Below are 13199 nucleotides of genomic sequence, written 5' to 3'. Positions count from 1 at the left end.
ACACAGCCAGGGCTGGGAAGGGGCTGGGGTCCTGCTTCTTACATTCTATGGGGTCAAAGAGCAATACACAGCCAGGGCTGGGAAGGGGCTGGGGTCCTGCTTCTTGCATTCTATGGGGTGCGTGTTACACAGCTACAGAGCTGGGGTCCTGCCTGTTACACTCTATGGGGGTGCGTGTTACACAGCTACAGAGCTGGGGTCCTGCCTGTTACACTCTATGGGTGCATGTTACACAGCTACAGAGCTGGGGTCCTGCCTGTTACCCTCTGTGGGAGTGCGTGTTACACAGCTACAGAGCTGGGGTGCTGCCTGTTACACTCTAGGGGTCCACTGAGAACCTGCATTTTCAGGTATTATCACTTTATTCTCAGGCCTTTACTATTCATATTCCTTAAATTACAGAAAACAACCTAGTAAAACACAGCTGAAAGCACACTAGCTACTGGCGAGAACACCCAGGTGAACAGATGGGTGAGGAGGTGGTGAGAAGGGTCCACTCGACGGGCCCTGTCCCTCAGGAAAGTGAGGCAGCTGCCAGCGCCCTGAGCTCTTCTCCCAGGGACCGAACCTCTACGGGGCAGCCTCTACTTCCCGCAGCCTTGAAGCCTCAGCAAACGGGCAGAGTTCCCACAGAGACGGCCAAACATTTCACTGTGACTTCACGGAGGGCTGAGTTTAGAGCCTGCACTGATTCTGCAGAGAAGGTGGGCATCATGGGATGGAGAGAGAAAAGACACAGAGAACAAGGTAACTCTACCTTCGCCACCAGAAACGCCGTCTGCAAGGTCAGCATCTGAAAAGCTTCCTAGGAAGGAAAATAAAGAATCATCTGTCAACCCAGAGCTCCTCCATGGCTCTTCACGTCTCAGAACAAACGAAAAACTCATAAAAGACGGTGAAACCCCGTCTCTACTAAGAATACAAAAATTAGCCAGGTGTGGTGACAGGCACATGTAATCCCAGCTACTCGGGAGGCTGAGGCAGGAGAATGACTTGAACCCGAGAGACGGAGGTTTCAGTGAGCCGAGATTGTGCCATTGCACTGCAGCCTGGGCAACAAGAGCGAAACTCAGTCTCAAAACAAAACAAAACATAAATAAAGTGGAAAAACATGAGCCTAATATTGCATGCTGCAATATTTAACATCCGTAAATAAATGAGGAAGGCATGTCGTATCAGAATGTAAGAATGAAAGGCAAAGCATACAGTACACAAAGGAAGTATCCACAGCCAATTGACGCATTTTTTAAAAATTTTAGAAGTAAAGTCATGAAACTAGGACAAAGTTGCTATCACATTTCACAGTGTTTGCAAGGTTCCCTAGGTAATAACTAATATTGGACACGGTGTGAAGACAGGCACATCTGCACACGCCCCGGCATCAGAATAAACTGGTAAAATTCTGCAGCAAACTAACAACCAGGTCAAAAGCTATAAAAATACTCATACACGGCGGGGCGTGGTGGCTCACGCCTGTAATCCCAGCATTTTGGGAGGCTGAGGTGGGCAGATCACAAGGTCAAGAGATCAAGACCATCCTGGCCAACATGGGGAAACCCCATCTCTCCTAAAACACAAAAATTAGCTGGGTGTGGTGGTGCGTGCCTGTAGTCCCAGCTACTCCGAGGCTGAGGCAGGAGAACTGCTTGAACCCGGGAAGTGGAGGCTGCAGTGAACCGAGATCACACCACTGCACTCTAGCCTGGCGCCTGGCGACACAGCGAGACTGTCTCAAAAAAAAATAGTACTCATACATATTGATCTGAACAATTTGAATGCTACAAATTTCCTCAAAGGAATAAAAACAGTGCATGGAGTTGACTCAGATTTGCCTTGTTCGTTCAAAATTCTAAACTGCCAGAAGAAACATGACATTTTCAGAATTAGGTATTAAAGTATTTAATTATATACATAGTAGGAAATAGTACATAGTTATCAGTAAAAGTCATGCAACAAAAATGACTAAATGACATGAAAAAACGTTCAGGGAATATCAGTGAGCAAAAGGTAATGTTACAATGCAGTAGAAACAAAAACCTTGGAACTTTAGTGAACATTTATTTCATTTACATTAATATATAGGCTGGGTGAGGTGGCTCATGCCTGTAATCTCAGCACTTTGGGAGGCTGATGTGGAAGGATCACTGGAGGCCAGGAGTTTCAGACCAGCCTGGGCAACATACTGAGACCCCATCTCTACAAAAAATAAAAACTAACTGATCACGGTGCTGTGTGCCTGTAGCTCCAGCTAATTGAAAGGCTGAGGCAGGGGGATCTCTTTAGCCCAGGAGTTTGAGGCTGTGGTATGCTATTATATTCACTATGATCACAACACTGTACTCTAGCCTGGATAACAGAGTGAGACCCCGTGTCTCTGTCTCTCTCTCTCTGTCTCTCTCTCTCTCTGTCTCCCTCTCTCTCTCTCTGTCTCTCTGTCCTCTCTCTGTCTCTCTCTCTCTCTGTCTCTCTGTCGTCTCTCTGTCTCTCTCTCTCTGTCTCTCTGTCCTCTCTCTGTCTCTGTCTGTCTGTCTCTCTCTCTCTCTCTCTCTCACACACACACACACACACACACACACACACACACACACAAAGATATATAAAATAGCCATCAAAATGGCAACAAGATATGGACTTCATTAAAAATTAAATAAACAAAAAAAAAACTCAAAAAAAAATAAACTTTCAACAACCATTCAGCTAAAAAAAAAACTGGTGCTATTGAAATAAGCTATCTGAAAATGCTATGATGTGTCAGAAAAACTGACTTAAATATTTAAAAGCCAAAAGATTTAGAACACACTGGCTTCTCCGTAAGGAATGTGTATGCCAATACTTTTCTCTATATCTAGTCTATATTTAAACTCTTGGATTCCATTTTTTAGAAGTTCCGTAAGATTGAACTTGGAAGTAACAGTGGCAAACTAGGCCAGGCGCAGTGGCTCACACATGTAATCCCAGCACTTTTGGGAGGCCAGGGTGGGCGGATCACTTGAGGTCAGGAGTTCGATACCAGACTGGCCAACATGGCAAAATCCTGTCTCTACTAAAAATACAAAAATGAGCTGGGTGCAGCAGCGTGCATATGTCATTCCAGCTACTCTGGAGGCTGATTCAGGACAATCACTTGAACCCAGTAGGTGGAGGTCGCAGTGAGCCAAGATGGCGTCACTGCACTCCAGCCTGGGTGCCAGAGCAAGACTCTGTCTCAAAAATAAAGTAGCAAACTAAAAGTAAAATCCAAGCTGAATATATGTTTTGAAAAGTACGTTTTCCACTATGTGAACAGGGGCCTTACCCTGTACCGGCAGTCAACGATCAGCACACACTCATCTGAAATCACCTTGTCTCAGCTGACATAAATATCACGGAATTCTGAATGATATGGAGACGTCCCACAGGGCCAGAGGCACTTACCAGTGGAAGGAGGCTGTTTGGGGTTTGGATTTGGCCTTGGTTTGGGTGGGTTTGGTGGTGCTGGGTCATCTGTTTGTGAAAGATGAGAGTTGCGATTGTAAGTGCCTTGCAGTAAAGAAAATGAAACATCAGTTTATGTAGAGATGGTTCCCTGAATGGAAACTGGACCTTGTCCTTTGTCCCGGTGCGGATACCCGTACACAGAGAGCCTCCTGCCAATTTCCACCTCTCGACTTTGAGCCACACTTCTTAATTTAAAGTAGCAAAGACTTGGAACCAACTCAAATGCCCATCAGTGATAGACTGGATAAAGAAAATGTGGCACATACCCACCATGGAATACTATGCAGCCATAAAAAAGGATGAGTTCATGTCCTTTGCAGGGACATGGATGAAGCTGGAAACCATCATTCTCAGCAAACTGACACAGGAACAGAAAACCAAACACCGCATGTTCTCACTCATAAGTGGGTGTTGAACAATGAGAACACACGGACACAGGGAGGGGAGCATCACACACTGGGGCCTGTTGGGGGCTGGGGGGGTAGGGGAGGGATAGCAGGGGGTGGGGGGATTGGGGACGGATAGCAGGGGGTGGGTGAATCGGGGAGGGATGACATTAGGAGAAATACCTAATGTAGATGATGGGGGGATGGATGCAGCAAACCACCATGGCATGTGTATCCCTATATAACAATCCTGCACGATCTGCACATGGACCCCAGAACTAAAGTATAATTAAGAAAAAAATCAAAGTGTTGTCGCCACCAGCTACAGAATTTCTGGGGCCAAAATAAAAATGCAGGACTCATTTTTCAAATTCTATTAAGTATTCCAAGATGGCAGTCACAGAGCAGTGAACCAATATGGCGCCCACGCGAAACCGATATGGGACCCACTGCACGGGTCACATGCTCGTGAAGCCAGCTGTGGCCATGGTAGGCACATGTTGGAAACAGATGCTCGGTGCCGCAAGGAAAAATGAGCACTGAGATAAAGGATCTTTCAGCAACACAATTTTTACTTCCTGGACTGCAGGAAGGGGACCCCTATCTTGCCACGAGAGTACAATGAACAAAAGAAAATACACACATTTATTCCCTATGCATTTGGGGGTCGTCCTTCCTGCCGTGTCTGATCTCCGTGGGCCGCAGCCAGACCTCACCATCTAAACTAAAACCCGACTGGCTGACAACTTAAAACTTTTCTAAACAGGTGAAAGCCACGGAGAGCTGGGACATGCCTGTGAGCACGTCCAGCACTGATATCTCGGTGAAAGTACAAGGACGCAGAATGTACTACGTGCCTGTGAGCGCAGCGTGTCTAACAGTTACATAGGATGGGGCTTCACAAAGTGTTATTAGCAAGCTTATTCTTTAACAAGAAAGGAAACTTTAAAAAGGAACTTTTCTACTTCCCACAGCACATTTGTCTCGTGTCCTTCTAAAGAGTGTAAGAGTCTTAAAACACACACACGTGTCCAGGTTGTCAGCAAAACCAACGGCAACGGCAGGAACAAACCGACACAGCTGTTCCCTGGGTTTCCACTGTGAGAACCTGTTCCCGCTACTATCTAAATGGGGCAATAATCTCCAAAGCGATCATAATTTGGTGATGATAAGCAGGTCAGCAACCAAGGAGACGAAAGGAGATACTCACTGTGCCCTCCACCACCAAGAGCATCACTTAAGTCGAAGTCATCCCCTAAAAGACGGAAAAGAGGCGTTAACACCAAATTTCGGAGAGAAACCAGGAAGGAACCACCTCATACACAGACCCAGAAAACACCACAGCCCCATCTTCCTGAATACTTCTCTGAATATCAGCTCAACCAGGATCTCATCAGAAAAAGTGAATTCCTGACCCTTTTTGCATCAGTATTCTCTCAGATGAAAAGGGTAAAAAGAAAGAGACAGAGAAAGAGCTAGGAGAGCAGCTCTCAGAGGAGGGGCGGGGGAGAGAGGGAGCGAGAGAGAGAGAGAGAGAGAGAGAGAGAGAATAATTTATAAAGCAACTGTGTCATCTGGACGGGGTTGAAACTCTAGCTCTGCCTGCACAGGATTTTCTCCTGCTGACTCCCCAACCCACCACCCTCTCCTCCCAGGTCCCGAACACCTTTCGAAAGATAGACCCTAAGACGTGGGGACAAGGTGACTGTGATCGGATTTAGGCTAGAGGGTGTCTAGAACGTGCCTCTAGCAACCCACACAGGTGCCACATGGGCGCCGCCACAGACGTTGACAACCCACATGGGCGCCACCACAGACGTGACAATTCGCCGTGGCTTCAGGTCTTGCCTTCTTGTATGAAGAACGATTTTGAAAACCCAACCGAGACTGAGGAATGCTTGTTGGCAATCCACCTGCCAGCACGTACTGAGCCACGATGAGTCACGTATGGGAACTTACACTCCCTTCCCCAAGGAAACCATGATCATACAAATTCAGACGCTCAAAACTGCTCCTTCAGTGTTGTCTGGATGACTGCATAGTTCAAGGATCTGGGGGCATGGGGTCCCTTTGCTCATGAGCTGACACTCTAGACAGGAAGTCCAATGATCAAGTGGAGCTATTAATATTTTATATAGAAAAATCAGAAGTGCTAAGACGAGACAGTGATGCCATAAGTTTTGCATCACTTTACTCTGGTTTTTTTTTTTCTTTGTTTTGAGATGGAGTTTCACTCTGTCTCCCAGGCTGGAGTGCAGTGGTGCAATCTCCGCTCACTGCAACCTCTGCCTCCCGGGTTGAAGTGATTCTCCTGCCTCAGCCTCCTGAGTAGCTGGGATTACAGGTGCCCACCACCATGCCCAGCTAATTTTTGTATTTTTAGTACAGACAGGGTTTCACCATGTTGATCAGACTGGTCTTGAACTCCTGACCTCGTGATCTGCCCACCTCGGCCTCCCAAAGTGCTGTGATTGGCATAAGGCACCGCGCCTGGGCAATTTTTACTCCGTTTATCCACCAATGGGCTTTAGCCTTGGGCAATTCCATTATTTGTCCCTCGTTTCTGAGTTTTGCTTGAAAGAACAGCCTTGAGAACAAGTGAGGTGTGCACCCACAGGTTGAGAGATGAGTCCAGTTTAGTCATTATGGGGGGGTGTCAGCACCAAATTCTTCATCTCCCGGAAATCTGAAGACAAAGGCTAGGTGCAGTGGGTCACGCCTATAATCACAGCGCTTTGGGAGGCTGAGGCGGGTGGATCACCTGAACTCAGGAGTTCAAGACCAGCCTGACTAACATAGTGAAACCTCGTCTCAACCAAAAATACAACGATCAGCTGGGCATGGTGGCTGGTGCCTGTAGTCCCAGCTACTCGAGCGGCTGAGGCAGGAGAATCAATCGCTCGAACCGGGCAGGGCGTGGTTGCAGTGAGCCAACATGGCATCACTGCACTCCAGCCTAGGAGACAAGAGTGAGACTCCGTCTCAAAAATAAAAAAACAAAACTAAAGACAGAGGAACTGACACTCTTGGAATAAAAACACCCAGAGATGTTGCCCAAATGGCCGCAAAACATTTCACATCAGCAACCATTCTCTTACTGGAATCACCGCATGAAATATCAACATCACAACGCAACTCAAATCTTAACCAGGCTCCATCCGGACCACTCCAATCAGTCATCTCTTCTTTCTGGTTGCCTAAGTGCCGCCCTGCTGTCAGAGAGAATGGGTTGTTGTTTTCCTTTGCACACTAGGAACACATCTTTCTTACCAGCGCTGGGCTTCTTGGGGGTTGCTGTGGGTTTCTTCTCTTCATTGTCTAAGGAGAGAAGACATTTCGGTCAGTAAAAGTTGCAGCTGGGAAACGAGTGCCAGCTCTTCTGTGGGGAAGGATGTTTCGTTTTCTTGGAAATAGCCGGAGAATGTGTTTAGCGTTGTTTTTTCTCACCAACCCACACGGGGCTGAGGTTTACATGACGACTCTCATGCCCAGAAGACAGGCACAGAGGCCGCCGCCGGCCGCGACTTCCAGAGGGACCAGGCGCCTCTTCTCCACTTCTCAAAGCTGAATGGGACTGTGAGTGAGACGTAAGCCATGAAGGCAGAAGCATGGGGAATTTAGCAGAAGAACTGCCCTTTCAGAGCCCGAGATGTACGCATGACAAGAGACACCGGACTGACGGCTGAAAGGCTGTTCACATTTGTGGGAAGCAGAAAAGCTGCTTTTCAAACTTTCCTTTCTTGTTAAAGAATAAGTGTGCTAAAAACTCTCTGTGAAGCCCCATCCTATGTAGCTGTTAGACACGCCGAGCTCACAGGCACGTGGTACATTCTAAGTCCTTGTACTTTCACCGAGATATCAGTGCTGGACGTGCTCACAGGCGTGCCCCAGCTCTCCATGGCTTTCACCTGTGTAGAAAAGTTTTAAGGTGCCAGCCGGTCGGGTTTTAGTTTAGATGGTGAGGTCTGGCTCCAGCCCACGGAGATCAGACACGGCAGGAAGGACGACCCGAAATGTGTAAAGGATAAATGTGTGTGTTTTCCTTTGCTCATTGTACTCTCGTGCCAAGATGGCTAGTGAGGGTCCCCTTCCTGCAGCCCAGGAAGTAAAAACTGCGTTGCTGAGAAATCATCTGTCTCAGTGCTGATTTTGTTTTGCGGCACTGAGCCTCTACTTCCAACACATTTCTTACAGAAGACACACTTTTGGTTCCGTCACACCTCTGCCCAAGCTGCCCCGCTCTGAGAATGGAAGTCAGTCAGGAGGAGGCAGAAAGAGCAAGGGCGCCTCCCAGTGCCCAACAAAGGGTAGGTGTCAGGAAAAGATGATCCCCATCAGCATGGTGTCTGCTCAAACCATCTGCATTCAACCACAGGATGTAAGATTAAAAAGCCGGCCAGGTGCGCTGGCTCACGTCTGCCGTCCTCTCACGCCTCAGCACTTTGGGAGGCTGAGGTGGGAGGACTGCTGGAGCACAGATGGTGGAGGCTGTAGGGAGCCAAGATCCCACCACTGCGCTCCAACCTGAGCAACACAGCGAGACCCTGTCCCCCAAAATAAGAAAAGGAAAAAAAAAGTAAAACATGAAAAAGTGAAGAGGACGCGGTCCTGGGTTGAAGCTCACTCCTCCCAAATCCACATTCGCCCTAAAGCTCCTATGTGATCTTAATTGGAAAAAGGGTGCTTGCAGCTGTGATTACTTAAGATGAGGTTATAAGAGACTAGCACAGGTCCTAGTGACTGATGTCCTAAGAAGAAGGAAATTTGGGTCGGGTGCGGTGGCTCACGTCTGTCATCTCAGCACTTTGGGAGGCCCAGGAGGGTGGATCACCTGAGGTTGGGAGTTCGAGACCACCCTGACAAACATGGAGAAACCCTGTCTCTACTAAAAATACAAAAATTAGTCAGGCATGGTCGTGCATGCCCGTAATGCCAGCTACTAGGGAGCACTGGGGCAGGAGAATCGCTTGAACCTGGGAGGTGGAGGCTGCAGTGAGCTGAAATCGCCCCACTGCACTGCAGCCTGGGCAACAAGAGCAAGACTCCATCTCAAAAAAAAAAAAAAAAAAAAGAAGGAAATTTGGATATATAGAGACACAGGGAAGACGGCAGTGTAGACACAGGCAGAGCGCTATTTGGATATACACAGACACAGGGAAGACGGCAGTGTAGACACAGGCAGAGCACTATTTGGATATATAGAGACACAGGGAAGACGGCAGTGTAGACACAGGCAGAGCGCTATTTGGATATACACAGACACAGGGAAGACGGCAGTGTAGACAGAGGCAGAGCGCTATTTGGATATACAGAGACACAGGGAAGACGGCAGTGTAGACACAGGCAGAGCGCTATTTGGATATACAGAGACACAGGGAAGACGGCAGTGTAGACACAGGCAGAGCGCTATTTGGATATATAGAGACACAGGGAAGACGGCGGTGTAGACACAGGCAGAGCACTATTTGGATGTACAGAGACACAGGGAAGACGGCAGTGTAGACAGAGGCAGAGCGCTATTTGCATATACAGAGACACAGGGAAGACGGCAGTGTAGACACAGGCAGAGCACTATTTGGATGTACAGAGACACAGGGAAGACGGCAGTGTAGACACAGGCAGAGTGCTATTTGGATATATAGAGACACAGGGAAGACGGCAGTGTAGACACAGGCAGAGCGCTATTTGGATATACAGAGACACAGGGAAGACGGCGGTGTAGACACAGGCAGAGCGCTATTTGGATATACAGAGACACAGGGAAGACGGCAGTGTAGACACAGGCAGAGCACCACAAGCACAGGGACACCGGCAGCCCTCAAAAGCTGGGAGAGGCAGGAAGGGTCCTCCCCTAGAGCCGCCGAAAGAACTGGATATACCTGTAGTGGGTTGAACAGTGGTCCCCAAAAAAGATTTGTCTACATCCTAAAGCCAAGAACCTGTCAATGAGATCTGATTTGGAAATAGGGTCTGATACAAGTCTCTGAGATGAGTTTATCCTGGAGTAAGGTGGCCCTAAATCCAATGACAAGTGTCCTTGTAAGAGAAAGAAACTGAGGCAGAGACACAGAAGAGGAGTCCACCTGGAGATGGAGGCCGAGGCTGGAGTGATGTGGCCACAAACCCAGGGACGCCTGGAGCCCCCAGGAGCAGGGAGAGGGAGGAAGGACCCTCCCACGGAGCCTCCAGAGGGAGCGTGGGCCTGTCCACACCTTGATTTCAGAGTTCTGTTCTCCAGGTCTGGAAGATAACACATCCTTGAGGTTTAAGCCCCAGCTGGTGGTACTTTTTTTATGGCAGCCCAGAAAACAGATACAAAGGGACGACAAGACCCAGAGCCAGACAGTGATGAGACGGAATTCCTTCCACTCTTTTTCCCATGACCTTCCGTGAGGGCTGTGGATGAGGAGTGAGAGACGGGAAGAGCTGCAGGAAAAGGAAGGCGTGGCCGGGCGCTGTGGCTCACACCTGTAATCCCAGCGCTTTGGGAGGCCAAGGCGGGCGGATCACCCGAGGTCGGGAGTTTGAGACCAACCCGATCAACATGGAGAAACTCCGTCTCTACTAAAAATCTAAAAATCCAAACATTAGCCAGCCGTGGTGGCAGGCACCTGTAATCCCAGCTACTCAGGAGGCTGAGGCAGGAGAATCACTTGAACCCGGGAAGCGGAGGTTGCAGTGAGCCGAGATCAAGCCGCTGCACTCCAGCCTGGGCAACCAGAGTGAAACTCCGTCTCAAAAAAAAAAGGAAGCAAAGAAAAAGGAAGGCGTACACCCATGGAGAGAGCGAGTACTGATTTCGAGAGGGAGGAAGACAAGACTGGACGCCCCTCTCTCTCCTGGGGACCTCCCCCTGCTCACCTCCTCTAGCCCCAAGGGACTCAGCATTGGACCATCACAGGAGTGTGAATTATTCCACCAGGGTGGTCCATTGATCTTAACGAGGGCATCTCGCTTTTCTTCCTCACGTAAGAGGATAGTTTTTGTCCTAAGGCAGGTTGACACACACAGGCGGGCCTCCTTCCCCGCACTCTCTCCTATGCTGCTTTGCACATAGTGTGTGTTTTATACACGGAAGCTTTGCAGCCACCCTGCACCAAGCCAGACCCTCGGCATCATTTTTCCAACGGCACGAGCCCACTTCATCTCTGTATCTGCAGTTTTTAAAAATAAGGTATTTTTTTTTTATTTTATTTTTTTTTAAGACAGAGTCTCACTCTGTAGCCCAGGCTGGACTGTAGCGGCGCAATCTCAGCTCACTGCAACCTCCACCTCCCGGGTTCAAGCAACTCTCTGCCTCAGCCTCCCAAAGTGCTGGGATGACAGGCATGAGCCACCGCGCCCGGTCTAATGAGGTATTTTCAATGAGAGTATACTGATTTTAGAAGTAATGCTGGCCAGGCGTAGAGGCTCACGCCTACCCAGCACTTTGGGAAGCAAGGCGGGCGGATCACAAGGTCAGGAGTTCGAGACCAGCCTGGCCAACATGGTGAAACCCCGTCTCTACTAAAAGTACAAAAATCAGTCGGGCGTGGTGGCACACCTGTAATCCCAGTTACTCGGGAGGCTGAGGCAGGAGAATCGCTTGAACCCAGGAGGCAGAGGTTGCCGTGAGCCTCAGACAGCACCATTGCACTCCGGCCTGGGCGACAGAGCAAGGCTCCGTCTCAAAAAAAAAAACAAACAAAAAGAGATAATGCTATTGCATACTTAATAGAGTACAGTCGAGAGTAAACATAACATATGAACTGGGAAGACAAAAATTGCTATGACTCCCGTTACTGTGGGGGTCTGGGACCGAGCCAGGAACGTATGGGGTGTGCCTGTGTTTACTATGTTAATATCAAATAATGACGGGATTTTAAAAAATGATGTTACTCACCACCGAGGGCTTCGGATAAATCAAAATCGTCATCTGAAAGAGAAAAAAAGACTCAACTTAGATACAAGGAAGATGAAAGTGAATTCGAAAACTAGAGCAATAAATGATATACAATTTTCTGACTTTTTGTGATATGTAAAACAGCAACTTTAAAAATTTACAATGTGCTGTGATTTCTCTTCTCATTCTAAACATTGACCTTCACGCCTAAAAGTAAGAATATGTTAGCCCAGGTTTTAAATAAATGATGACCTTCGGACTGAGTAGAAATTAAAATAGTGGGAAAACGTGATCATTTTGTGTGAGTATTATTCCTAAAAGGCAGTTCCTTTGAAATAGATGAATAACAATTTTGATTATGTACTGAAAAGAACATGGGAAACAAAATTCTCCCTTTTTTGTTGACATTTTTCCTGCCATTACAAACCAAAATATAGTAGAAACACTAGACAACCCAGAAAGACACACCATTATGCATTAAAAAAAAAATCTCATGAAATCCCACATAATGAGAATTGGGAGGGTGGGTGGACTGGCAGGTAAATGGATGGATGGGTGGGTGGGTGGGTGGGTGGATGGATGAATGAATGGTTGGATGGATGCATGGATGCATGGCTGGGTGAGTGGATAAATTAATGAGTAGCTGGATGGTTGGGTGGATAGCTGGGTGGATGGACAGGTAGTTAGATGGATGAGTGGGAGGATGTACAGTGAGTGGATGGATGGAGGTACAGGCGGATAGGTGGATGCATGAGTAAGTGAGTGAGTAGGTAGGTGGATGGATAGATAGGTGGATAGGTGGGTGGATGGATGGATGAATAGGTGGACAGATAGGTGGATGGATAGATGGATGAATGGATAGACAGGTAGATGGGTGGGTGGATAGGTGGATAGATGGATGGATGGATAGATGAATGGATGGATAGACAGGTGGATAGGTGGATGGGTAGATAGGTGGATGGATGAATAGGTGGATGGATGGATAAACAGGTAGATGGATGGATAGCTAGGTGGATTAATGGATAGCTAGGTGGATGTATGGATGGATAGACAGGTGGATGGATGCATGGATGGATAGATAGATGGATAGATAGGTGGATAGATGGATAGATGGGTGGATGGATGGATGAATGGATGCATGGATGCATGGGTAGGTGAGTGGATAGATTAATGAGTAGGTGGATGGTTGTGTGGATAGCTGGGCAGATGGACAGATAGTTAGGTGGATGAGTGGGAGGAAATACAGTGAGGGGATGGATGGAGGTACAGGTGGACAGGAGGATGGATGAGTAGGTGAGTAAGTAGGTAGGTGAATGGATGGATGGATGGATGGATTGATGGATAGGTGGATGGATAGATGGATGGATGGATAGATAGATGGGTGGGTGGACAGGTGGATGGATGGATGGAGACAGGTAGATGGGTGGATGGATAGGCAGGTGGATGGATAGATG

General features: G+C 48.0%; 1 protein-coding gene across 3 annotated transcripts in view; it reads right to left on the bottom strand.

The window, feature by feature from the left end:
* CD99 (CD99 molecule (Xg blood group)) overlaps positions 1 to 13199 on the bottom strand; it is a 56964-nt gene that overhangs the window by 18117 nt on the left and 25648 nt on the right. For all 3 annotated transcript variants that reach the window (XM_012471706.3, XM_021677283.2, XM_012471707.3), the window contains exons 2-6: positions 11746 to 11778; positions 7134 to 7181; positions 5074 to 5118; positions 3415 to 3483; positions 758 to 805 (exon numbers count right to left, since the gene is read on the bottom strand). In XM_012471706.3, coding sequence (XP_012327129.1) covers positions 758 to 805; positions 3415 to 3483; positions 5074 to 5118; positions 7134 to 7181; positions 11746 to 11778 — 243 coding nt within the window. The remainder of the gene's footprint in view (positions 1 to 757; positions 806 to 3414; positions 3484 to 5073; positions 5119 to 7133; positions 7182 to 11745; positions 11779 to 13199) is intronic.

The sequence above is a fragment of the Aotus nancymaae genome, unplaced genomic scaffold, assembly GCF_030222135.1.
Source record: "Aotus nancymaae isolate 86718 unplaced genomic scaffold, 86718_ANA_hifiasm-v0.15.2.pri h1tg000111l, whole genome shotgun sequence".
NCBI classification, from domain to species: Eukaryota; Metazoa; Chordata; class Mammalia; order Primates; family Aotidae; genus Aotus; species Aotus nancymaae.
This window is presented reverse-complemented; position numbering and strand designations above follow the sequence as displayed.